The sequence below is a fragment of the Desmodus rotundus genome, chromosome 1 (genome assembly GCF_022682495.2).
Source record: "Desmodus rotundus isolate HL8 chromosome 1, HLdesRot8A.1, whole genome shotgun sequence".
NCBI lineage: Eukaryota > Metazoa > Chordata > Mammalia > Chiroptera > Phyllostomidae > Desmodus > Desmodus rotundus.
The window spans coordinates 148,501,418-148,526,956 of NC_071387.1; the positions used below are offsets into that span (position 1 = coordinate 148,501,418).

Consider the following 25,539-nt stretch of genomic DNA (forward strand, 5'->3'; position numbering starts at 1 on the left):
AAGCGAGCTAGCTCTGCCTTGTACTGGCTGGGCAAGTTTAACCTCTTTACCCTAACATCTTCATCTGCAAAATAGGGATTATAATAATATCAACTCCTAGAATAATAGGAGCAGACATTAAAAAAGATATCATACGTGAAGCTCATGGCTAAATGACTGACGTAATAATAATTAGTGGTCTTAGCTAACATCATTAAGGCATATGTTTATAAGGAAGGCATATAAAGTATTATTTTATTAGTATACAAACTGTATTGAATAAAGAAGTTCTTTTAACTTTTTCACTTTTATAAGAATTTGTGGATCTTTTTATTCTGTATGTGTATGATGGCTTAGGATGAATTCCGCATGGTGACCGAGTTATGTGATAAGAAATAGATTTAATTGGGGATACTTGTAAGCCAAGAATACTTAGGTGAAGAAAGATTCATGCTAGATTCATTTCCTAGCATTACATAGGAAATTATGTGAGGTAGGTGCTTCCTAACAGAATTGTGTGCCGAGGGAGGCCTCAGTCCATCCCACCCCACATCATTGTTCTCTTTTATTGTAGCGGTAGGCATGAAGCACCCTTGTCAGTGGGGTGACATATACACTATTTAAGCGTTAGGCTATATAGGTTTATGTACCACCTGTTTTTAAGAATTATCTGGGAAACTCAGCTGACTAGCACTGAGGGATGGTGGGCAGTTGCCGCTCCCTTATTGGGAGGTTGTGGGAGGCGGTAAACCCCTGATCCCATGGGGGAAGATGAGTTCTGGTATAGTTCCTCCTGCTAGAACCCTGGTCCATTTGGCTGATTTTCCAGGCAGTCCAGAGTGAGTGACTAGGATCGTTTTAGGAAAATTCTACTTGCTACACTATGCTGTATTATCAGAGTATTAAAACTTTTAGTTTTCAGTGAGTTGTTTCTTATATTTGTGTGGAAAGCAAAAAATGTTTCTGTAAACAGTTGAATTAAACACTCCTAGGCTGACTCAGCATTCTTAAGATTTTTTTCGTATTTTATTTTCTTGAGAAGTCTAATTTCCAATAATTAGAAATATAAAATTTACTTTTCTTTTATTTAAATTACTATTTCTTCATGATAAATCCTGGTATTAAGTTTGGTGATACTTATTATTCTAATTTACATGTTTGTTGACATCTCAACAGTCCTCTTGGGAGGCATCATAGTACCAAATTGGTGTTTGGAGTCAGATGGTTAAATGTTGGGTCTGTCATCTAACAGTTATATAACTTTGAGCAAATTACTTAGCCTTATCTATCCCCAATTTTCTTGTTTGTAAATGCTGATGTTTATACCTACCTTGCCAGCATTGTTGTAAGAATTAGAACTAATGTATGTAGAGCAGTTAGCATAGGGCCTAGAATGTAGTAGACATTGTTATTATTTACTTTATAGTGGTGAAGGAAGTATTTTGGAACTCAGGTGCTTACTGTTAGAATTTTGGAGCTGGAAGCAACTTAAAATTTAATTTTTCCCCTTAAAAGTAGGTTTGAAAGAGAGGAAACAAGTCAGTTTATGGTGTTTCTTCTTAAGGTGAATTCTTATTTCTCAGTGTAGAATGGCAGGTTTTCAGGAAGGAATCGGATATAGAAGAGGAGAGTGCCCTTTGAGCTTGCATATTCAGCTTTTTGGTTCTTTAAAAAATTTTTTTAACTTTTCATGTTGAAATTATTTCAGACTGACAAAAGAATGGCAAGTACAATACAAAGAATTCTTCCCTACCTATATTCACCTAGACTCTCCGAATTTAACATCTTCCATATAACCACAGTACAATGATTAAAATCAGGAAATTAACATTGATACAGTACTATCATCTAATCTACAGACTTTATACAAAATTTGCCATTTGTCCCATTAATGTCATTTTTTTCATTCAGAGCTCACTTCAACTCACATATTGCATTCATTTTTGTGTCTCCTAAAGTCTTCTTTTACTCTGCAATAGTTCTTTATTTTTGTCTTTATTTGTGTCTTTTATACCTTGATTCTTTGATGAGTACTGGATAGTTATTGTGTAGAATATTCCTCCGTTTGGAGTTGTTTGTTGTTTCTTGATAATTAAATCAGGTTATGTATTTTTGGCAAGAAATACCACAGAAGCAATGTTACTTCACTTTTAATGCATCCTATCAGGAGGTATGGTGTCATTTTGTCCCATTACTTAATGATATTTTTTCTGATTTCTTGGTTAAGATGATGCCTGTCAGGTTTATTGTAAAATTCCATTTTCCCTTTGTGCTTAAAGTATTTTGTGAGCAATAAATTTGAGACTATATAAATACCCTTTTTGTAATCTTTTTTTTGCCATTAATTTTAACATCTATTGATAATTCTTGCTTGAAAGAATTATTATTGTGTTATTTGCCAAATGGTGATTTTTTTCCATTATGCCTTCTATATTTATTAGTTGAACTCCATGAGGGAAAACTTTGTTTTAAATCACTGTTCAAAACATCAGGTGTACCATGTTTAATTAAAGATAGGATGTCTTTCAAGGCCAAATACCATTTTTAAAATCAACTTTTGCTTAGAAGTTTAAATATAGTTCTAACAATTTATGTCAGTATGTTTTATAAAATGTTCTCATGATTAGCTTTTGTGCAGAGAAAGAAATAATCAGAGGCTACTTTCATTTTTAAAATTAATATTTGATACATTAGCCTTACAAACTCAAAATCCTGTTCTTCTTAGACTTCTAAATCCAACATACAAATCATATTAAATCACTTTAATGGACAGGTTACAATGTAATTAAATTTCCTATAGTACAAACAGTCTTTGTTTTGTACAATACTTTGTTAATGTGGGTGGTAGAAATATTAAAAGTTAAAAATTTGCTTTATACTTTTCTGTATTTTCCATATTTTCTAAATAATCACTTTTTACTACATTAAAAATGAAGTACTATTTTTTATTGTTGTTGGAAGGATTATTCCTAGTAAATAAGAATGTGGGTTCTGCAATAAGACTTTCTGGAATTTAATAAAAACCCCACTACACAACTGTGTTAGTAGTTAGCTTTTTGCTTTTGATTACTCTTCTGCAAATGGTTGCTAATAAAAGTACCTGCCTTATGGGGTTACTGTGAAAGGTTAAATAAAATAATTTATTTAAAGCATTTGGAACAATAACAATGTCATAATTAAGAGAAATCAGACAAAAAGAATCATTGATATAATCTCTTTCAGAATCATATGACATAGAGAGGACAGGAATTCCTTTCATCAACTCTTAATTTCTTCATATTGAAATTCAAAGTTTAATATCTATAAATGGACAGTAAATGTCTCTATTTTTACTAAGATTGTCATCATTGACACATTAGTGTCCACATCAGGTTTAGTGCAAATCTAGTCCAGAATCCAGTCATATGCTGAGTTGAGTGTTATATACACACCTTAAACACTATACATTAAAGGCTCTGAATATTACATTCATTGGTATATATTGGAGAGTGTACCTAGGCTTATTCATAGTTATTCTTCAAAGGTGTAATTGGTCTGATTTCAAGTGGAGTCTGTCTTTCCCAGCTTTACTGGCACATTTTTAGTGGTGTTTTTTGATTCCTGGTTTGAGCTAAACCAGTGATCTCTTTAGAACATCATGCTGCTGACTCAGAAAACTTTTTTTTGGATCATTTAGCATATTTTTAGTATTCTTAAATTTATGCCTACTATTCTTGGGCTTAAGACTTTTTCTTTCCCATAACATGTCAGTTTAACATTTATGTACTTCATTTAATACTATAGATTAGAACCAGTAGGATTAATTCATCCTGAAAGGAGTTGCATATTGTTTTATATAGAATCTTTTAAGTGATATTACTTAAGGACATTTTATGGCATCATTTTTTTTACCTAATGCAAACTTATATTTCTTTATATGTATATAGTATTATACTACTAGCTAACATACATGGAGTACCTTTTTTTGGTGAGACACTGTTCTTAGCCCTTTATATTCATTTGATCACTAAAACAACTCTACAGTATAAGTGCAATGATTATGTCCAAATGAAGAACCTGAGACTTAGAGTTAAATAGCTATGTATTTTTGGAAAACCACTTATTATTTAAATGAAGGAAAATTTAAGATACAGTTTTCTTAGTAAATAAAAACTTTCTTAGTTTTTCTCCCACTAGCTTTTGAATTCCTTGAGGCCAGAGATTAATGAGTAGCTATTTAGTAGAAAACATTATATTGAAACTAACTTTAAACTTTATATTATTTTTAAAATGAAACACAAGAGGGTGCTATTTACCATTCACTACTATTTTTTTCTTTTTAAAAAATCTTGTGAAATATAGTGCAACAGCAACTTTATTATTTTGTTGTTGTTGTTCTGGCTAGAATCCCCAAGGCCCATTAATTTGTTTTTCTTAATTTTTTTTACTTCAGTTTATAGATTATTAGTTTTGTATTGGTGTTGTCCCTGTAACAGATGGGCAGTGTGTATCTTCTGGGCACTACATTTCTAATTATATTAAGTAATTTTGTTAAAGCTAAAGAAAAGTAATGGAAAGTTTTTTGAAGAGGGTCTTTTATTTTTTTAAACCAAATTTCACATTAGAGTGCATTAACTCTTTGGAATTCTTTTCCTAAATTAAGAACATGTACCTCAATAATTATGACATTTTACTTTAGGGTATTTTTTTTTGAGTATTTTTTTGAGTATTTTTCATAGGTGGTATTGTTCAGGTTTGAATATTGACATTTTTTTCTTTCTAAATTAACAAGCAAATCACAAAGCCTTGACAGCCTCAGCATGTCATTATGTTGCTTTTATATCAGTATTTATCAGCAGTATTAGAATTCTCTATTTTTTTTTCCATTTTGTAATCACATGTTTTGAACATCCAAATAAATAATACTGGCTTCCATTTATTAGATGTGTTATGGGCATTGTGCTGAGCACTTTATCTAAATCATTTAACTAAATTTTTAAGGTAAAAGTAAATGAAGTGAAACTATTTAGATAGCATTTTCACCAAGACAGTCATCTTCTGATGGTTAAAAAAGGATGGCTACAGTATATGTGTTGCCAGTGGAGATAGGGTTCTTCCACGGAGTCACAAGAAAAGCACTTCAGGGACCCACACAGGAGGATCAGGTGTAGTGGTAAGATTTATTGGAGCAAAAATAAAGGACTGTTTTTAGCTGCCCATGTCTCATCCATGGCCACATAGTTCACCTCCGAACCACTGTGAGAAAAGTCCAGCTTTTGTGGCCTCAGGCTTGCACTTGTCCTCAGTAGGCCAAGAAAGACCAGATTCCAGAGATGCAGAGCTTCTGTGTCTCATTTTTCCAACTGCACCTCTCTGCAAAGGCTATGCTTGGGCTGCAACCAATGCTGAGCTTGGACCTGCACAGCTGCTACAGAGAAACAATGCAAGAACGAAGGAGTGAACGAACCTGTTTGTGCTACCAAGCCAGGCCTTTGTTAAGCTTTGATTATATCACCTGGGGCTTGGGAGCGAGCAGGCTTTTCATACTAATCAGTTTCTTTACTAAATCTTCTGAGGGCCCCCTTTAGAGGGCCCTTCCCCTAACCGAACTTCTCTTTTCCCCAGGTTTTTCAGCCTAGACCCCACCCCTTTTTGTCACCATTATGGCTCCTACTGTGCTTGCCTCAAAGTTTCCTCTCACCATCTAGTTCCCATCGTGCAGGCACTGACTCCCCCCCCCCCCCATTCCCCACCCCCGCCCCTGTGTCATTTTAGCTCCTACTACACATGGATCTAGCTAAGGAATTTGCCCTGCTGTTTTTATGCCTTCATCAGTAATCCCAGCTCATGACTGGTAGCCAATTCTTCCTGCCTGCTTCAGGAATTAAGTTGCTTGTTAGAAGATGCCACTATCCCTTGGGGACTGAATGCTGTGGCTTCCTCGTGAATCAAGCTTAATGTCCAATTCCATTTGCTCCCTTCTTTAACTAACTAGCTGTCTATACTAACATATGGGCAGTCAAACCACTGAAATTGGAAAAACTAAGCATGAAAAAATAAAAGGTATACTGGAAATTTTATTATAATGGTTTTAAATTTAGGAGGACCACCTCATACCACACACAAAAATCAATTCCGGACAGATCAGTCCAAACATGAAAAATAAAACTTAAAAGCTTTTGTTTTCTTCTGTAGAATATCTTGTTGACCTTGCTGTAGGCAAAGATTACTTAAGCTGGACATAACAAAGATTAATTACAGCCCTGGCAGGGTCACTCAGCTGGTTGGAGCATCATCCAGTACACCAAAGGCTGCAGAATAAATCTCAGTCAGGGCCCATACCAGAGGCAACCAGTTGATGTTTCTCTTTCACATTGAGGTTTCTCTCTTTCCCCCACCCTTCTCTCTCTGTAAATTAGTGAATGTATCCTCAGGTGAGGATTAAAGGAAAGAATAAGAAAAAGAAAAAGACCAGTAGAAAAAATGAGCAGGAGTCTTGAACAGACATCACAAAAAGCATATCTAAATGGCCAATAAATAGGAAACTGTGCTCAGTCTCCTTAGCCATCAGGGAAGTAGAAATTAATATCACAATCACATACCACCACATACCCATAAGAATGGCTAAAATTAAAATACTGACAACATAAAGTGTTAGAAAGGATATGGAACTGTGGGAACTATCATATATTGCTATTTGGGGTATAAATTTTTATAATTGCTTTGAAAATCTATATGGCACTGTCTACAAAGCTGAATGTACGCCACTCTGTGACCCAGCAATTCTGCTCTAGCTATACATTCAGTAGATATGTGTGCATAAATTTACTAAAAAACACATAAAGGGATGTTCTTAGCAGTACTAATTCTAACAGTCCAGTTCTGGAAACACCCCACATTTCTGACAATGGTGGAATAGTTAAATACATTTTGGTATATTAATGCAGTGGTATACTGCACAACAAGGATGAATGAGCTATTGTATTAACATAATGATAAAGAATCCAATCATAAAGATTATATACTGCATGATCCCATTTAAATGTAGTTCAGAAACAGGTGAAACATTATCTATAGTGTTAGAAAGGGAAACATTACCTTTGATGGTGGTAGCAACTGATGGAATGTAAGGGGACTTCTGCAGTGCTGGTAATATTCTAACACTTGATTTGAGTGTTGGTTACACAAATATGTTTACTTTGTGAAAATTCATCAGGTTGTACATTATTACAATTTGTGCATTTTTCTCGTATGTCATACTCCGGTGAAAATTTACCATTAAATGGCTTTATTTCCCACAACTTATTTAACTATGATTTCATAAATTGGTATTCAGACCATTTCCAATTTAAAGACACTGTTTCCAAAGTAAATATTTTCCTCTTTCTCAATTGGAGAAGTTTTCTCTTTTTTGATCCCATTCTTTCCCCAAGAAGTTAATATGTATGAAGTGCTTACTCTGTGTTCAAGCAGCATGATCTCATTTAGTCCTTATAACAAGAATCTGTTATAACAAGAAGGAAAATGAATCTGAATTAGCTGAAAATAGAATGAATAAAGTCATTTCAGGGGCCATGTCACCAAGTCCTTGAGGGAAAATGAATAAAGTTGGGAGTTTGGGTAGATATTCAATGATACTTATTTTCTACCTACCACAAAAAATTAAAATAAACTAGAAACTTAATTGAGGCTGACCTGTGTATGTTCCATATTGGTCATCTTAATAGCTGTCTTGTTTTCATAAATGAAATTATGAGTAAAACATACATTCTTGGTTACTACAGACCTCTTATTTCTCTTAGTGACTCTGGTCTAAGTCAAGGGTCAACAAACTACAGCCTGCATATCAAATCCATCCTGACACCTGTTTTTGTAAATGAAGTTTTATTGGAACAGAGCCATGCTTATTTGTTTAGGTATTATCCATGGCTGCTTTTGTGCTACACCGTATGGCCAAAAAAACCCCTAAAATATTTACTTTCTTACTCTTTGCAAAGAAGTTTGTCTATCCTTGGTCTAAGACAGTGTTGATTATAGCCATCTGGTTACATATCTACATTGTTTCACCTGTCGTATTTACCTTCATTGATGCCAGGAAGGAACCTTGGATTGTGGATCTGTGTAAAGTGACCTGAGGTCAGAGCAGTTTCAGCGAGACACCTGCTGTTTAGAATTTACTGTTTGTTCCATTGGATCACTTATGAGTAGGATGACGATACATTTCAGTTTGCTTGGAACAGTCCTTGTTTACATCTCTTGTTCCAGGCTATTATATTTTTGTAATATTGCATCTATTATTAGTAGTATTATTATAATTAATAGCCATTCTCTTTTACTTTCAACACCCCCCTCCCAAGTTTGGGTGATAGAATGGTTACTCTGTGAAAGCTACCATTGAGAAGGGTAGTGGGAATAGAAATATGAATAGAATAGATAATGCCAACTATGCAAGGGGGAATTTTAGAGATTAATTTTTGATAGTTCCTATCAGCAGTCTCCAAGACCATCTGAATGATTTGCTAACATTCACAGGACAGAAGTTTCTGTGCCCATGGTGTGGTTCATTGTGAAAGGTTGCAGAGTAAAATCACCCGTGCACATGGGGGAAGTCTGGAGGAGACCATGTGCAAGCTTCCAGGTGTCCCTTCCCCCTGGAGTCACACAAGATGTGCTCAACTCCCCCGGAAATGATTCACGATGACATGTGAGAAATGTTCCCAACCAGGGAAGCACATCCTAGCCTGGGTGTCCAGGATTTTCACTGGAAGTCAGTCATATAAGTATGTCGCCCTTGTGTGGTGCCCTGGTACTTAAATTCCAGGACCTCAGAAAAAGAGATGTTTGACACATATCACCTTGATAGCATAAACTGTCTGCTCATACTGTGGGCCAAGGTTTCAGGCATGTAAACACTCTTTTCAGACAGAACTTTCCAAGGGCTCAGTTCCCAGGAGCTAGCCAAAGGCTAGTCTGAAAACAGGCCATTTTGGGGAATGTGTAGGGTTTGAGCAACCCAGATCTGCTGAGTTAATCTTTCCCATACAAGGTCATACAAGGTATTCAAGCCAGAGATGGAACCCAGTAAGTCTGATTCCAAAGTCTGTGTTCTTTCCATAAGTAATCTTTAGTCATCTTTTATACTGATTTGCTATTAGAAATTACTGGCTACATTAGATGTGATAGAAACCTGGACTATGCCCATCTATCCTGAAAACACTTCCAATAAGCTTTCGTTTTTTCCTTACATGAGGATAGGGAGCTTGGTTTCACTATTTTTTTAGTGCTTTTGTAAGTAATAGTGCTAAGAATTTCTATTTCTTAGTTCTATTTTCAGCAAAGTATGTTTTATATATTAATGTATTGAAAAGTAGCTTACATGAAAAATAGTCTATAATTACTCCTTTTGTACTTAATACAACTTTTTAATTTAAAAAAGAAAAGTATGATAATAGATTTACAAACGTTTTTGTTCATAATTAATAATTGTCTGCCTTGTAGATAATAGATTTGAATGAACTTACTTAGTTCTCAAAAGCTTTTAACCCCTTTCTCTCTCTCTCTTTATTTTAGGTGTTTGTGGAAACATTAGACAAGTGTTTTGAAAATGTCTGTGAACTGGATTTAATTTTCCATGTAGACAAGGTACTACTATACTGTCAAATCTTTTAAACTTTTTAATCTAAGAAAAATGTTAGTTTTTATTTGCCAAAGTAAAAATGGATTTAGTGAATAATACTATTTTATTTCTTTATATTCAACTTTATATTATTTTTACTATGAGCCACTGTGCTTAGGGAAGAAGGTTCAGACCCTGTGCTAGAGGAATTCACATCTAAGGAAGAAACAGTGGCATTGACGAGTAACGGTATGTTCACAGTGTTAAGGGGAACACACCTGAATCACCTACCTCTGCCTAGGATTGTGTGAACTAGGACATTATATTTAAACTGGATTTTTAAGGATTAGTAGATATTTTCTCAGACAGAAAATGAGAGATGGCCCTACAGGCAAAGATGTAAAATATAGGCTTCTTGTGAGGGGGAATTATTTTGATCAAGAGGCCTGATTTTGAAGTGCCATTAGTGCCATGGATTTTAGACTTTATTTTGAAGTAACTTAATCTTTTTAAAGAAGCTTTTATTGGCATTATTTTTGCTTTGTTTGTACATATTGGGGGCAAGATTACTTTTTTCTAGTTTATGGAAGTTGGATTGGTAGATGGAAGATTAAAGGCAGGGAAATCAATTTAGAAATCTGTTGCAGTAATCCAAATAGAAATGAATTAAGGCAATATAGAAGGGATGAAGGAAAGAATTGACAGGACCTGACAGCCTATTGGAAGCTGGAGGGAAGGGAAGGAAAGAATAACTGAGTTTTCTAATCAGTATTACTGGGTATTAGTAAATTGGGATTTAGAAGGAGGAGATTCCACTTTTACTATATACATACAGATTTTTTCCCCCTGTATCAAATTAATGTAACAGATTGTTTTGAATGAGTAAGCCATCAAATAATATGAAAATAAGCTTCCGAAAATTTTAGCAAAAAAGTGATTTTTAAAAATCAGCTTTATTGAGGTATAATTTACATGTATACAGTTAATTAAGAAAAGTATGATAATAGATTTACCATTAAATCTATAGGTAACAGTTTTGGCAAATGTATATAGGTATGTAACCACTACCATACTCAAGCTATAGTACAAGGAATGCATTTTAATATTTGTGAACATCAAAAGGATACATTTATCATTAACCAATTTTCTAGATCATATTTCTCATTTAAGTGATCACTATTAAGTGATTTGATTTCAGGTATAAATTCATTTGGTCAGAGAACTTAAACTTGACATTTTTAAGAGTCTATTTTTAGTTTCCTGCTGCTTTTCTCTTAACTAATATACCTTATGTTTTTCCACATTTACAAAGACTTCTGTTATTTTTACTTATTAGGGTTCACAATATTCAAAATTATGTTTTGGTACATGATTAAAATGCTATAAAAAGGTCTGTTTTTAAAATGACTGCTAAAGATCATTAGCTTATATGATACATCTAGCAATTTTTTAAGAAAATTGACAATTCTTAATAAAATATTGCTGTGAGTAAAGTTCTCACATTTTTACAAGAGGATAAAGGTTTTCCTCAATGGGGAAATAAAGCTCTTCCATTCATGACATTCATTGATTTTTAAACTTCTATTTTATAAATGTACATTCATTATTAGAAAGTACAGAGAAGAGGAAAATAAATAGAAGCCATCTCAGTTTTAGAGATTGCCTAGTGTTGAAAGATAAATTGAGGCATATTAAAAATTTTAAGTCCTGGCTGGGTTGCTCAGTTGGTTGGAGCACTGTCCCATGCACCAAAAGGTTGCTGGTTTGATTCCTAGTCAGGGCACATTTTTAGCTTGTGGGTTCAATCCCTGGTGGGGGTGCATATGAGACGCAACGAGTCGATATTTCTCTTTCACATCAATATTTCTCTCTCTGTGTGTCTCTTCTCCCCCTTCCCCCCCCCCTCTCTAAATCAGTAAACAAATCCTTGGATGAAGATTTGAAAAAATAAAATAAAAATTTTCAGTTAACTTGAGCAAAATTGTTTGAAGTTGGGCAGCACCAAACCAGAAGTGTTAGCACTCTACTGACAGGAGCCAGGCAAAAATCTTTTTATAGAGAAGAGACAGAAGCAAAGCAAGGAAATTATCTGATTAGCTCTAGCTTTAGCAGTTATATTATTTGGGAAAGCTGAGTTGGCTGCTTATGATTGATTGTCCTTAGGTTTCAATTTCTTAACCTTAGGTTTCAATTGCTTAACCTTAGGCATTTACAGGCTTAGGTTTTGGTTTGTTTACTTAAGTTGCCAAGGTATTAGAACCACCTCAGTCTAATGGCCTCCTTAACTTAATGCTGGCAGTAACACTTAGAGTATGTATATTTCTAGATTTTTTTTTGTACAGGTAAGTACAGAAATATGTCTTTAAGAGTAGGATTATACAATATGTAGTGTGTATAGCCTATTCATTTCACACACCAGTGTGTTACTTTTAGTACTTGTCAAAGTTAGCTATATTTCTTCTTTCTGAGCTAAGCTTTTATTTTAATTTTTTCAATGCAATGAAACAAAAGAGCCAGGATACCAAGAGTCAGAGACCAAACATTTCCTGTCCCCCCTATATTCTCTGTCTAAAACAATGATAGCCTTGTTTTCAGTCCTTCTGTGAAAGTTTCCATGTGGCCTCCTGCCCAGTCCCTAAGCTGGTGTCTTTTCCAATTTCTTATAAACCTTTAACTACTGGTTTCTATATCCGTCACGTAGGCTAATATTGTTGTCAATTCTGAAGCAGTGGGATAGTCCACCCTACCCAAAATTGGTTTGAATATAGAGACTGAAGTGGCCACATTACACCAGGAGGACCTAATCTGGAAAGGTTTATCATTCACATAATAAAATTTTCTGGGGAGAGAAAGGAACAGCAATTAATTTAAGGTCTTATGTGGTTATGGGATGGGGCTAGGATGGGTTTTCACACTCAAGCCAGGTCTTAAGTGGTTTGAACTTCCCACCAGTGCAAAGGAAGAAGCAACTGGACTTTCTTATCAGTTTGCCCAGGTATGGGACAGAAAAGGAAGGGGGAGTTGTAAGAATTAAAAACTGTCAACAACCAAACATCAAAAATGGAGTCAAACTCTTTATTACAACTACGTTATGTGGTGGTGATAACTCATAAAATACCAGAAACTTGGATCATTTCTCATTTATACTACATGTCCGTTTTGGGTCTGCTGGAATGGTTTGCTTCTTTCCTTAACTGGATTACCTGCCAATTTCCCCAAACACTGTAGTTTTAATTGGGCAGCCCCAGGTTGCCACTACTGCAACACAGTGTCAAATTCTGGGCAAAGATGAGAAAGCTAAAGATGAATGAAGAGCTTGGTTTGGAGGGTGTATGACTTTGATAATTGACAGCTATGAATGTGCTCTGTCTACCTCTCACTGCATTCACCCCCTTCCCCAACTGATCAAGGTAAGGGATATCTGATTGGAGGCCTAAGTGTCTTTCCTATCCTTCAGGCTAGGAGAACGAATGATCAAGAGCAGAGTGGTTTCCCAGTCCACTCCCTCTTTAGGAGTTTGACAGCCAATCCTTAAATTGCAGTGCACACAGAGTGAGAGACTCCTCCTTTCTCCAACTGAAAATGTCTAGCCATAAAATATTCCAGCAATCAGACCTAAGTACCATTGAGCCAACAGACAAAAAGCATACCCTTTCAACACGAGATAACGAACAGTTTCAATAATCAGAACATATATGCTTCATGAAAAAGAACCACTACATAAGATAGATGAACACTTGAAATTTAAAAATGATAAAAAGTACTTAACGGAGATGCAATTTTGAAGTCTTCCGGGGACTTAAAAAAACATGTTTTTCAAACTGTAGTATTTAAAAGGAGAAGATGGTCATAGTTAAGGGTTGAGTTATAGGTGTAAGTGTAGGAAATAATCTCAAAGCCCAGGATGGAAAGATTAAGAGAGAGAAAACATGAAAAAAAGACTTTTGAAAAAAATACTTTATTTATTTATTTTCAGAGAGAGAGAGGAAAGGAGGGAGAAGGAGAGGGAGAGTAACATGATGTGTGAGAGAAACACCAATCAGTTGCCTCTCTCAGGACCCATCTGGGGCCCTGGGCCACAACCCAGGCATGTGTCCTGACTGGGAATGGAACCAACAGCCTTTCAGTCCACAGGCCAGTGCTCAGTCTATTGAGCCAAACCAGTCAGGGGGGAAAAGAGACTTTGAAGGGTATATTTTACATGTATTATAGAATTTTGATTATCTTATTTAATTGGGGAGAAGAAGAACAGGGCATAATGAGAGCATTTTAGTAGGAAAACAAGGCATCCCAGTGGTAGAAAGACTTGATATTTAGTTTGCAAATAATAATAAAGTCATATTTGCTCTGGCTGGGTGGATAGGTTGGAGCAGTTGTCCATACACCAGAGAGGTTGCTGGTTCAATCCCTGATCAAGGCACATACCAAGGTTGCAGGTTTGATCCCCAGTCAGGGTGCATAGGGGAGGCAACTGATTGATACTTCTTTTTCTGTCATGGGTCTCTCTCTCTCTCTCTCTCTCTCTCTCTCTCACTGTCTCTGTCTCTGTCTCTGTCTCTCTCCCCCCTCCACCTCCCCTCCCCCTGCCCTTTCTCTACCTTTCTTTCTCCCTCCCTCACTCTCTCTATAAAATTAATAAATATATCCTTGGGTTAGGATTAAAAATAATAATAATAATAATGTCACATTTGTTTGATTAAAACAGCAAGGAAAGAGACAGTAATCATTAATGAAAATTAGAAACAGAATCTGATTTAAAATAAGGGAAAATAATGTAAACAAAATTTGATCAAATCAACCAACACTGGGGGGGGGGGGGGAAGAAGTAACAGTTTAAAATAGATACATTATTCAATACACTAACTGTGAATTGAAGGGAATAATTCATTAAAAGACAGGTGATGGGTTTTAAACTCACAGTTTATATATGAAAGAGTATTTTTCTTTATTTACCAGTTTTCACAACACTTCCCCTAAAACCCACCAAAAATGGTCTTTGAATTTTTTTCATATCCCTGTGACTTTCGAATTTTAACATAATTTGTTTTAAGTCATTGCAGATACTGGGTGTTTTTTTTTTTTTTAATGCTCAGATTGCTTCATCTTTGGCCAGTGGGAACCCCTTCAGGTTGTCTTCAGAGTCCTTTTGACATGATCTCTCTTCCCATGGACTTTGATAGCTGCTTTGTGTTCTGGTACAACCAGATGTTCTAGATTCATTTGTTCATTTCCTGCTCAAGACATGTTATCAGCCATTCCTTCTAGGAGCCTGATTCCTGTTAGTGGTAAACAGAAACCACAGTCTGGAGGTGCTTTATGAAGCCGGTCATTGTTTCTACGTCTTTTCTGTGGACAGAGCATCTCATATATTTTCTTCCCCAGCCTTTGAGACAGCTATTTCTCTAAGCAATTCTAGTTCCTTGTAGTGGACAATGATGTCTAGAAATGACAGTCTGAGCACCATGTATGCTCATTGATAAAGGGGTAATATTACTCCTGGTCTGTGTGAAACAAGCTGGGAAATAAATACACACACACACACATTTCTATATCTTGATATATATTAAAAATCATTGAGTTCTTTTTAATACCTCAGAGTCTAGCGTAACACTATAGAAGTTATTCTAGCCTTCTCCTTTTTCATATTTGCAAATTCCTTCTCTGACGAGATTTTAATTATTTACGTTCTTATTATTGTCATTGTTCTAGATGCATTTATTTGTTTGTTCAGTACTTCTTTTTTGTAACCAAACTTCTGGCTCACACATTCAAAAGCTAGTTGCCAGACATGCCAGTCACCACCCTCCCCTGCTTGCGCTCGTCAAAAGCTTGGCCCCACATACATCAGCCCCTGCCCCATCTACTCAGCAACTTGTTAAGTCAATTCTGATAAAAATTGCAGTGAGTAAAGTATTTTTAAAAACCTATATGATTTTTAAAAGAACTCAATGAAATTTCTAGAAGAGAAAAAATGTCAATTAAAGTTTTCCCTGGGTGGGTTTAAACGTAGATTAGACAAAACTGAAAATATGAAAGATAGTTTACAGGTTGTGGAGGATAGAATGAGAAAGGACTAGTGAACATTTATTCTTAGTCTCAGAAGAAGAGGAGAGAAAGAATGAGGCATATTCAATATCTGAGTATTGATGGCTGAGAATTTTCCAGAATTAATGTAAGATACAAATCCACAGATAAAAGAAAGCAGAATAAATAAAAAGAAATCTACGTCTGAGCTCTTCATTTCCTCCAGAAATAAAAGACACATTAACGTCACAGGAGCAATGGAAATTGGAAACTGATTTCTCAACAGCAACCATGGAAGTTAGAAGACAACGTGTTGAAAGAAAATAACTGCCAAACTGTATTCTAAAATCAGCAAAAATATCTTTCAAGAATATGAGTGAAATAAAGGCATTGTCAGAGGAACAAATAATGAGAGAATTTGCTACCACCGAGCCTTCACTAAAGGAAATGCTAAAGAGAGTACTTTATATAGAAGGACGTCTGAGACCTAGGAAGGAATGAGGTGGAGAGGAGTAAGAGCAAAGAAAATAGTAAATTTGTGGATAAAGATGAAAGAACATTGACTCTTAAAGTACTTGTGGGTTTAGGACAGAAAAATTGGAGTGTTAAAATACAAGTCAATGATAACACATAAACCAGGAAGGATAAATCAGTTACAGTATTCTCAAGTCTTTTACTTAGCAGCTTTTACTTTTATAATTAGTAGCTTTTGAAAAAGATTTTTTAAGTATATTTTACTGGCTACGCTATTACAGTTGTCCTGATTTTTTTCTCCCCTTTATCTCCCTCCTCCCATCACCCACTCCTCCAGCATTCCACCCCACCTTAGTTCATGTCCATCAGTTGTACATACACGTTCTTCGGCTTCTCCATTTCCTATACTATTCTTAATCTCCCCCTGTCTATTTGTGCCTATTACGCTTCTTATTCCCTGTACCTTTTCCCCCATTCTCTGCCTCCTCCTCCTCCCCACTGATAACCCTCCATGTGATCTCCATTTTTTTTTATTCTGTTCCTGTTCTTGTTTCCTTAGTTTGTTTTTGTTTCTTAGGTTCAGTTGCTGATAGTTGTGAGTTTGTTGTCATTTTACTGTTCATAGTTTTTGATATTCTATTTCTTAGATAAGTCCCTTTAACACTTTATATAATAAGGGCCTGGTGATGTTGAAATCCTTTAACTTGACCTTATCTGGGAAGCACTTTATCTGCCCTTCCATTCTAAATGATGGCTTTGCTGGATAGAGCAATCTTGGATGTAAGTCCTTGCCCTTCATGACTTCAAATACTTCTTTCCAGCCCCTTCTTGCCTGTCAGGTTTCTTTTGAGAAATCAGCTGATAGTCTTATGGGAACTCCATTGTAGGTAACTGTCTCCTTTTCTCTTGATGCTTTTAAGATTTTCTCCTTATCTTTAATCTTGGGTAATGTAATTATGATGTGCCCTGGTGTATGCTTCCTTGGGTCCAGCTTCTTTGGGACTCTCTGATCTTCCTGGACTTCCTGGAAGTCTCTTTCCTTTGCCAGATTGGGGCAGTTCTCCATTATGTTTTCAAATAAGTTTTCAATGTCTTGCTCTTCCTCTTCTCCTTCTGGCACCCATATGATTCAGATGTTGGAACATTTAAAGTTGTCCCGGAGGTCCCTAAGTCTTTCCTCATTTTTATGAATTTTTGTTTCTTCATTCTGTTCCAGTTGGATTCTGCTGCAAATCGTTGATTTGAGGCCCACGTTCCTTCCATTCACTATTGGTTCCCTGTACATTTTCCTTTATTTCACTTTGCATTGCCTTCACTTTTTCCTCTATTGGGCGACCATACTCAACCATTTCTGTGAGCACCTTGATTACCAGTGTTTTGAACTGTGCTTCGGATAGGCTGGCTCTTAGTTGCTTAGTTCTTTTCCTGGAGTTTAGATCTGTTCTTTCATTTGGGCCGTCTGTATTCTTTTGTTTCAGCATTCCAGGCTGGATGAATGTTTCTTCTTTAACTCCTTTTTGTCAGACTTCCATACAGTTTGATTTTCTGACAGTTCTGGTTGTTTTTTGTTTTTAAATTTGTTGTCCTTCTTTTGGTTGTGTGAGGAGGCAACATGTATCTACCTACACCTTCATCTTGGCCTGAAGTTCATCGTATCTATGACTTTGAGTTTACTGTACCCCTGTTGTTTTATATTAGTCAGTAATTAGCAAATGTCTTCATTATTACTATGTAATATGTTACTTACATACTTTACTTTCCTATTTTTATCTTGAAAATGCAACCAAAATTTTGATTGGCTAACAAAATACATTCCGAATTGATTTCAATATTATTTTCAAGATCTTCATACCTTTTTTAAAATTTATGTTTAATTATAAAATATGTATAAAATAAAATTTACCATTTTAATCATTTATAAGTGTACAGTCTACTAGTGTTAAGTGTAAGTATATTTATGTTGTTGTGCACACAATCTCCAACTTTTCATGCCCATTAAACAACTCCTACTCCTCTTCCCCTCAGCCCTGGCAACCGCTATTCTATTTTTTGTTTCTCTGAGTTTGACTACTCTAGATACCTGGTATAAGAAGGATCATACAGCATTTGTTTTTTTGTGTCTGGCTTAATACACTTAGCATGATGTCCTGAAGATTAATGTCCATTTGGTAGCATGTGTCACAAGGTTGAATAATATTCCACTGTATGAATATACTGTGTTTTGTTTCTCCACTCATCTGTCAAGGGATATTTGTGTTGCTTTTTCTTTTTTTTGAGATTTTCTCAATTGCTTTTTAATCAAATTTATTGGCGTGACATTGGTTTGCAAAACCATACAGCTTTCAAGCGTAAAACTAAAAAAACCCATCATTTGCACAGTGCATCCTGTGCCCACTGCCCCAAGCAAAGTCTCTTTCTGTTCCTATTTCCTCACCTTGGCCCACCTTCACCTACTCCCTAGCCCCCTTTCCCTCTGGCTATCACCACATTGTCATCTGTATGTATGTGCTATGTATATATGTTTTTTGGTTAATGCCTTCACCTTCTTTCATCCAGTCCCCTAAACCTCCTCCCCTCTCACAGCTGTCAGACTGTCTCATGTATCCATGCCTGTTTCTATTTTGTTCATCAGTTTATTGTTCATTAGATTCCACATATAAGTGAGATGATATGGTATTTGTCCTTCTGATGGGCTGTTTCACTTAGCATAATAAACTGCAGGTCCATCCATGCTGTTGCAAAAACATTTCCTCTTTTTTCACAGCTGAATGTATGCCATTGTGTAAATGTACCACTGTTTTTTTAATGAACTACAGAAATGATCCCTGAAAGTATAGTCTTGCTACTGGGTTTTTTTTTTTTTAGCCACTCATCTACTGATGGGCACTTGGGCTGTTTCCACATCTTAGCTATTGTAAATAATGCTGCAATTAACATAGGGGTGCGAATATTCTTTCGAATTAGTGTTTTGGGTTCCTTTGGATATATTCCCAGAAGTGGAATCACCAGGCAGTGGAATCACTGTCTAAAGGCAGTTCCATTTTTAATTTTTTGAGGAAACTCCACACTGTCAGTGGCTGTTCCAGTCTGCATTTCCACCAACAGTGCATGAGAGTTCCGTTTTCTGCACATTTTTGCCAGCACTTTTCTTTGTTGATTAATTGATGACAGCCATTCTTGTAGGTGTTAGGTGATAATTGTGGTTTTAATTTGCATCTTTCTGATGATTAGTGATGTTGAGTATGTCTTCATATGTCTGTTGGCCATCTGTACGTCCTCTTTGCCCATTTTTAAATAGGGTTGTCTTCTTTGTTTTGAGTTATGTAAGTTCTTTATATATTTTGGAAATTAACCCCTTATCAGATGTGTCATTGGCAAATGTGTTTCCCCATTCAATGGGTTCAACTTTTCATTTTGTTGATGATTTCTTTAGCTGCGCAAAGCTTTTTAGTTTGATGTGGTCCCATTTGTTTATTTTTTTTTCCTTGTGTAGGAAAAAAAGGAGATATATTGGCAAAGATATCAGTATGAGAGATGTATGAGATTTTACTGCCTATATTTTCTTCTAAGATTTTAATGGTTTTGCAACTTACATTTAAGTATTTTATACTTTTTGAGTTTATTCTTGTGTATGGTAAAAGTTGGTGGTCTAGTTTGATTTTTTTGCATATACCTGTCCGATTTTCCCAACACCATTTATTGAAGAGATTATCTCTACTCCATTGTATGATCTTGCCTCCTTTGTCAAATATTAATTGACAGTAAAGGTATGTGTTTATTTCTGGGCTCTCTGTTCTGTTGCATTTATCTAGCTGCCTGTTCTTAGGCCAGTACAAGGCTCTTTTGATTACAGTGGCCTGGTAGTATAGTTTGATATCAGGTAGTGTGATACCTCCAACTTTGTTCTTCTTTCTCAAGATTGCTGTGGCTATTCAGGATCTTTTTTGGTTCAGTATAAATTTTTGGAATATTTGTTCTAGGTCTGTGAAATATGCTATTGGCATTTAATAGAAATAGTGTTGAATTTATAGGTTGCTTTGGGTAGTATGGATATTTTTATTATGTTTATTCTTCCAATCCATGAACACAGTATATACTTCCACTTATTTATGTCTTTTCTCAGTTTTTTTCTTTAGTATCCTATAATTTCCCAAGTGCAGATCTTTTACTTCCTTGGTTAAATTTATTCATAGGTACCTTATTTGTTTTTTGGTGCAGTAATAAATGGGATTGTTTTTCTTAATTTATCTTTCTGGTACTACATTATGGGTACATAAAAATGCCACAAATTTCTGAATATTAATTTTTTTTCCTGCTATTTTACTGAATTCTTTTATTAGATCTAATGGGGTTTTTTTGTGGAGTCTTTATGGGTTTTCTATGCACAATATGATAGCATGTGTGAATAATGACAATTTTACCTCCTCCTTTCCAATTTGGTTGCCTTTTATGGTTCTTCTTGTCTGATTGTTGTGTCTAGTACTTCCAGTACTGTGTTGAATAAGAGTGGTAAAAGCAGACATCCCTGTCTTGTTCCTGATCTTAAGGGAAATGCTTTTAGTTTTTGCCTGTTGAGTATGATGTTGGCTGTGGGTTTGTCATATATGGCCTTTATTATGTTGAGCTCTGATCCCTCTATTCCCATTATGCTGATAGGTTTTTTTTAATCATAAGTGGGTACTGGGTTTTATGAAATGCTTTTTCTGCATCTATTGATATTATTATGTGGTTTTTATTCCTTTATTTTGTTTGTGTGATGTATCATGTTTACTTATTTGCAAATATTGTACCAACCTTGCATCCTCAGAATAAACCCACTTGATCATGGTGTATAATCATTTTTTATTTTTTGTTTTTATTGATTTGAGATGGGGGAGGAGAGACAGCCAGACATTGATTTGTTGTCCCACTTATTTGTGCATTCATTGGTTTTTCCTTGTATGTTCATTGACCAGAGATCAAACTTGCAGTTTTGGATGATGCTCTAACACAGGGGTCTCCAACTCCCAGGCCACAGACTGGTATCAGTCCATGGGCTATTCAGCACTAAGAGAGCAGCAGGCAATCATGCGAGGCTTCATCTGTGTTTACACCCTGTCCCCATCACTTGCATTATTACCACCTGAGCTCCGCTGCATGTCAAATCAGCGGTGGCATTAGATTCTCATAGGAGCACGAACCCTACTGTGAACTGCACATGTGAGGGATCTAGGTTGCATGCTCCTTATGACAATCTAATGCCGGCTGATCTAAGGTGGAGCTAAGGCTGTGATGCTAGTCCTGGGGAGCGGCTGCAAATGCAGATTATCATTAGCAGAAAGATTTGACTTCACATAGACCAGAATAAATCAGCTGATTGCAGACTCATGTCAAAACCCTACCACTGAGTGGCTAGTGACAATGGAGTTGCATCTGGTGGTAGGCTTTATAGTGGCAAGTGTGTTGATGTACTTCAGTTGTACAGCTGCATCTGGTAGCAGGCTTTAAGTCAGAATCCAACACTTACTTTAGTCTGCACATGGCCTGCCCATTATTTTATTTACTAATTGTGTCTGTGCCTCTTTCCCGCACTATGCACTTGTCTCAGTCACAGTTTTGGTAAGCCCGCGTGCTAACCCTAGCCAAAATGAGTAAAAACAAATGTCACTGGAGAGCTTCTTTGAAAAGCGGGAAAGACCCAATGATGAAACAGCAGAAGACTCTAAGACTGACAACAAAAAGAAAGCTGCATTTAAAAGAAAATACCAAGAGCCCTACTTAAATTATGGGTTCATTGCAACAGGTGATTCACATTCTTCAAGCCCACTTTGTATAATAGGTGACCAGCTATCCAATGAAGCCATGAAACCTTCAAAGCTATTTTGCCACATGGAAACCAAGCGCCCTGCATTAAAAGACAGTCCTTTGGAGTTTTCGAGAAGAAAAAATGGGTACATGAAGAACGGAAGCAATTATTGAAGGCCACCACTTCATCAAGTGTGTCTGCACTGAGAGCATCATTCTTAGTGGCTGACTGTATTGCTAAAGCTAAGAAGCCCTTTACTGTTGGTGAAGAGTTGATCCTGCCTGCTGCTAAGGACATTTGTCATGAAGTTTTAGGTGAGGCTGCAGTTCAAAAGGTGGCACGTGTTCCTCTTCCAGCTAGCACCATAACTAGACAAACTGATAGAATGGGAGAGGATATCGAGGCACAACTGTTAGAGAGGATTAAGGAGTCATCGTAGTATGCAATCCAGTTTGCTGAGTCTACCAATGTTGATGACAAGGCAACAGTGCTTGTTTTATGTGATACATTTTTCAGGAGGATGTGCATGAGGATGTTATAAGCATGTTTGTTGCCAAACAACACCACAGCTGCAGAACTATTCAAACCTTTGAATGATTACATATCAGGAAAACTGATTGGTCATTTTGTGTTGGTATATGCATGGACAGAGCAGCTGCCATGACTGGACAGCTTGCTGGGTTCACTACTTGCGTCAAAGAGGTCGCTTTTGAATGTAAGTCTACACACTATGTCATCCATAGAGAAATGCTGGCTGGCCAAAAAATGTCACCTAAACTTAACAAGGTTTTACAGGATGTGATTAAAATTATCAGCCACATTAAAGTACATGATGCCTTTAACTCACGTCTGTTCGTGCAGCTCTGTGAGGAGATGGACGCAGAGCACACACGCCCTCTCTCATACACAGAAGTGAGGTGGCTTTCTAAAGGTAGATCATTGGCCAGAGTTTTTGAGTTACGGGAGCCGCTCCAGAGATTTCTTTTAGAAAAACAGTCACCACTGGCAGCACATTTCAGTGACACAGAATGGGTCACAAAACTTCCCTACTTGTGTGACCTATTCAGCCTGCTCAACAGACTCAATGTGTCACCTTAGGAGAGAAAAACAGCTGTGTTCAAGTCAGCAGATAAAGTGGCTGCATTCACTGAAACTGAATTATGGGGGCAATGTGTAAACATTGGGATTTCTGACGTGTTTCAAACACTAGCAGAGATTTTGAAAGAGACTGAGCCAGGGCCTTCTTTCTCCCAGCTGGTGCATGGTCGCCTTTCTCAGCTTTCAGAAGAGTTTGAACATGACTTCCCAACCACAAAAGACCTCCGAATTGGGAAGGAATGGATCCGTGGCTCTTTTTTTTTTTTTTTGTGAATAAGCCAGGTGAATCGACTTTGTGTTAGAATAGGATCACAAATGACAGTGGCTTTAAAAGTATGTTTGAAACAACTTTAAATCTCCATATGTTCTGGATTAAAGTCAAGGTGGAATACCCTGAGGTTGCCACAAAAGCACTGAAAAGCCTGCTTCCATTTCCAACATCCTGTCGTTGTGAAGAAGGGTTTTCTGCGGTGACAGCAACCAAAATGAGATTACAGAGTAGATTGGATGTAAGCAACACACTTCAGTGTCACTGTCTCCCATCACCCCCAGATGAGAGCATCTAGTTGCAGGAAAACAGTCTCAGGGCTCCCACTGATTCTGTATTATGGTGAGTTGTATAATTATTTCATTATGTATTACAATGTAGTACTAATAGAAATAAAATGTGCAATAAATGTAATGTGCTTGAATCACCCCCAAACCATCACAGCACACCTGGTCCATGGAAAAATTGTCTTTCACAAAACCAGTCCCTGATGCCAAAATGGTTGGGGACCACTTCTCTAAGAAACTGAGCTACCCAGTCAGGCTGGTGTATGATCTTTTTAATGTATTGATGGATCTGGTTTGCTAATATTTTGTTGAGGATTTTAGCATCCATGTTAATCAGGGATATTAGCCTATCATTTTCTTTCTTTGTAGTGTCTTTATATGGTTTTGTAATTAGGATAATGCTGGCCTCCTAAAAAGAGCTTGGAAGTTCCCACCTCTTGATATTTTTAAAATAGTTCGAGAAGGATAAGTGTTAGTTTTTCCTTGAATGCCTGGTAACAATTTGCCTGTGAAGTCATAAGGTCCAAGACTTTTGTTTGCTGGGATTTTTTTTGATTACGTCTTTAATTTCACTAGTTGTGATTGGTTTGTTCAGGTGTTCTGATTCTTCCTGATTCAGTTTTGGAAGACTTTATGTTTCTAGGAATTTACCCATTTTTTCCCAGGTTATCTAATTTGTTGGCATATAGTTAGTTGTTCTTAATATTTTCTAACAACCCTGTGTATTTCTTTGGTGACAGTTGTTACTTCTCTCCCATTTCTGATTTTATTTATTTGGGTCTTTTCTCTTTTTGTTCTTGATGAGTCTGGTTAAAGGTTTGTCAGTCTTGTTCATCTTTTTAAAGAACCAGTTCTTGGATTCATTGATCTTTTGTATCATTTTTTCTTGATGAGTCTGGTTAAAGGTTCATCAATCTAGTTTGCTTTTGAAAAGCAAAGAACTAGTTCCTGGTTTTATTAGTCTTATGTATTTGTTTTCCATCTCTATGTCATTTATTTCCACTCTCATCTTTATTGTTTTCTTCCTTCTACTTACTCAGGGATTTATTTGTTGTTTTTTTCTAGTTCTTTTATGTTTAGGGTTAGATCATTTATTGAGATTTTTCTTGAGCTAGGCCTACAGTGATATGCTCTGTGTTGCATAGATTTTGATTGTTGTGTGTTCATTTTTATTTGTTTTGAGGTATCTTTTGATTTCTCCCTTGATCTCATTGTTAACCCATTTATTGTTTAATAACATGTTATTTAGCCTCCTGTGTTTGAATGTTTTCCAGGTTTTTTTTATTGTAGTGGATTTCTAGTTTCATACCATTGTGGTCAGAGAAGATTATATGATTTCAATTCTTGAATTTGTTAAGACATATTTTGTGCATAACATGTGGCCTATCTTTGAGAATATTCCATGTGCCCTTGAGAAGAATGCATATTTCTGCTGCTTTGTGATGAAATATTCTGTAAATATCATATGTGTCATTTAAGGTCCCTTTTGCCTTGTTGGTATTTTTTCTGTAAGACCTATCCTTTAATGTCATTGAGATGTTAAAATCCCCTACTATGATTATTGCTGTCAATCTCTCCCTTAATGTCCAGCAAGATTTTGTTTACATATTTTGGTGCTGCTATGTTGGGTGCATATATGTTTACAAGGGTTAGATCCTCTTGTTAGATTGATTCTGTTATAGCCTTTGTTTTTGTTTCAATTTGCATGGAGTATTTTTCCATCCCTTCACTTTCAGCCTGTATATATCTTTTGTTCAGAGATGGGTCTCTTGTAGACAGCATATATATGGATTATGTTTTCTTGTCCATTCAGCTACCCTATGTCTTTTTGATTGGAGCATTTAATCCATTTACATTTAAGGTTATTATTGATAAGTACTTATTTATTGCCATTTTATTCTTTATACTTATGTTCTCTCGGTTTCTTTCCTCCTTCTTCTTAAAGCAGGCTCTAACATTCCGTGCAATACTGGTTTGGTGGTCAAGACATCCTTCAGGCTTTTTGGTTTTTGTGTTTTTGGTTGTTTTT

The 25,539-nt window shown here is 36.1% G+C and overlaps 1 protein-coding gene and 1 pseudogene across 3 annotated transcripts in view; one reads left to right on the forward strand and one right to left on the reverse strand.

Annotated features, from left to right (window-relative positions):
* Positions 1-25,539, forward strand: part of AP3S1 (adaptor related protein complex 3 subunit sigma 1) — a 64,105-nt gene that overhangs the window by 24,589 nt on the left and 13,977 nt on the right. The window contains exon 4 of one of the 3 annotated variants that reach the window (XM_024563268.4): positions 9,529-9,600. The exons of the other annotated variants lie outside the window; for them this stretch is intronic. Coding sequence (XP_024419036.2) covers positions 9,529-9,600 — 72 coding nt within the window. The remainder of the gene's footprint in view (positions 1-9,528; positions 9,601-25,539) is intronic. 3 annotated transcript variants of the gene reach the window in all.
* On the reverse strand, positions 18,804-18,913 carry LOC112307235 (small nucleolar RNA U3; annotated as a pseudogene).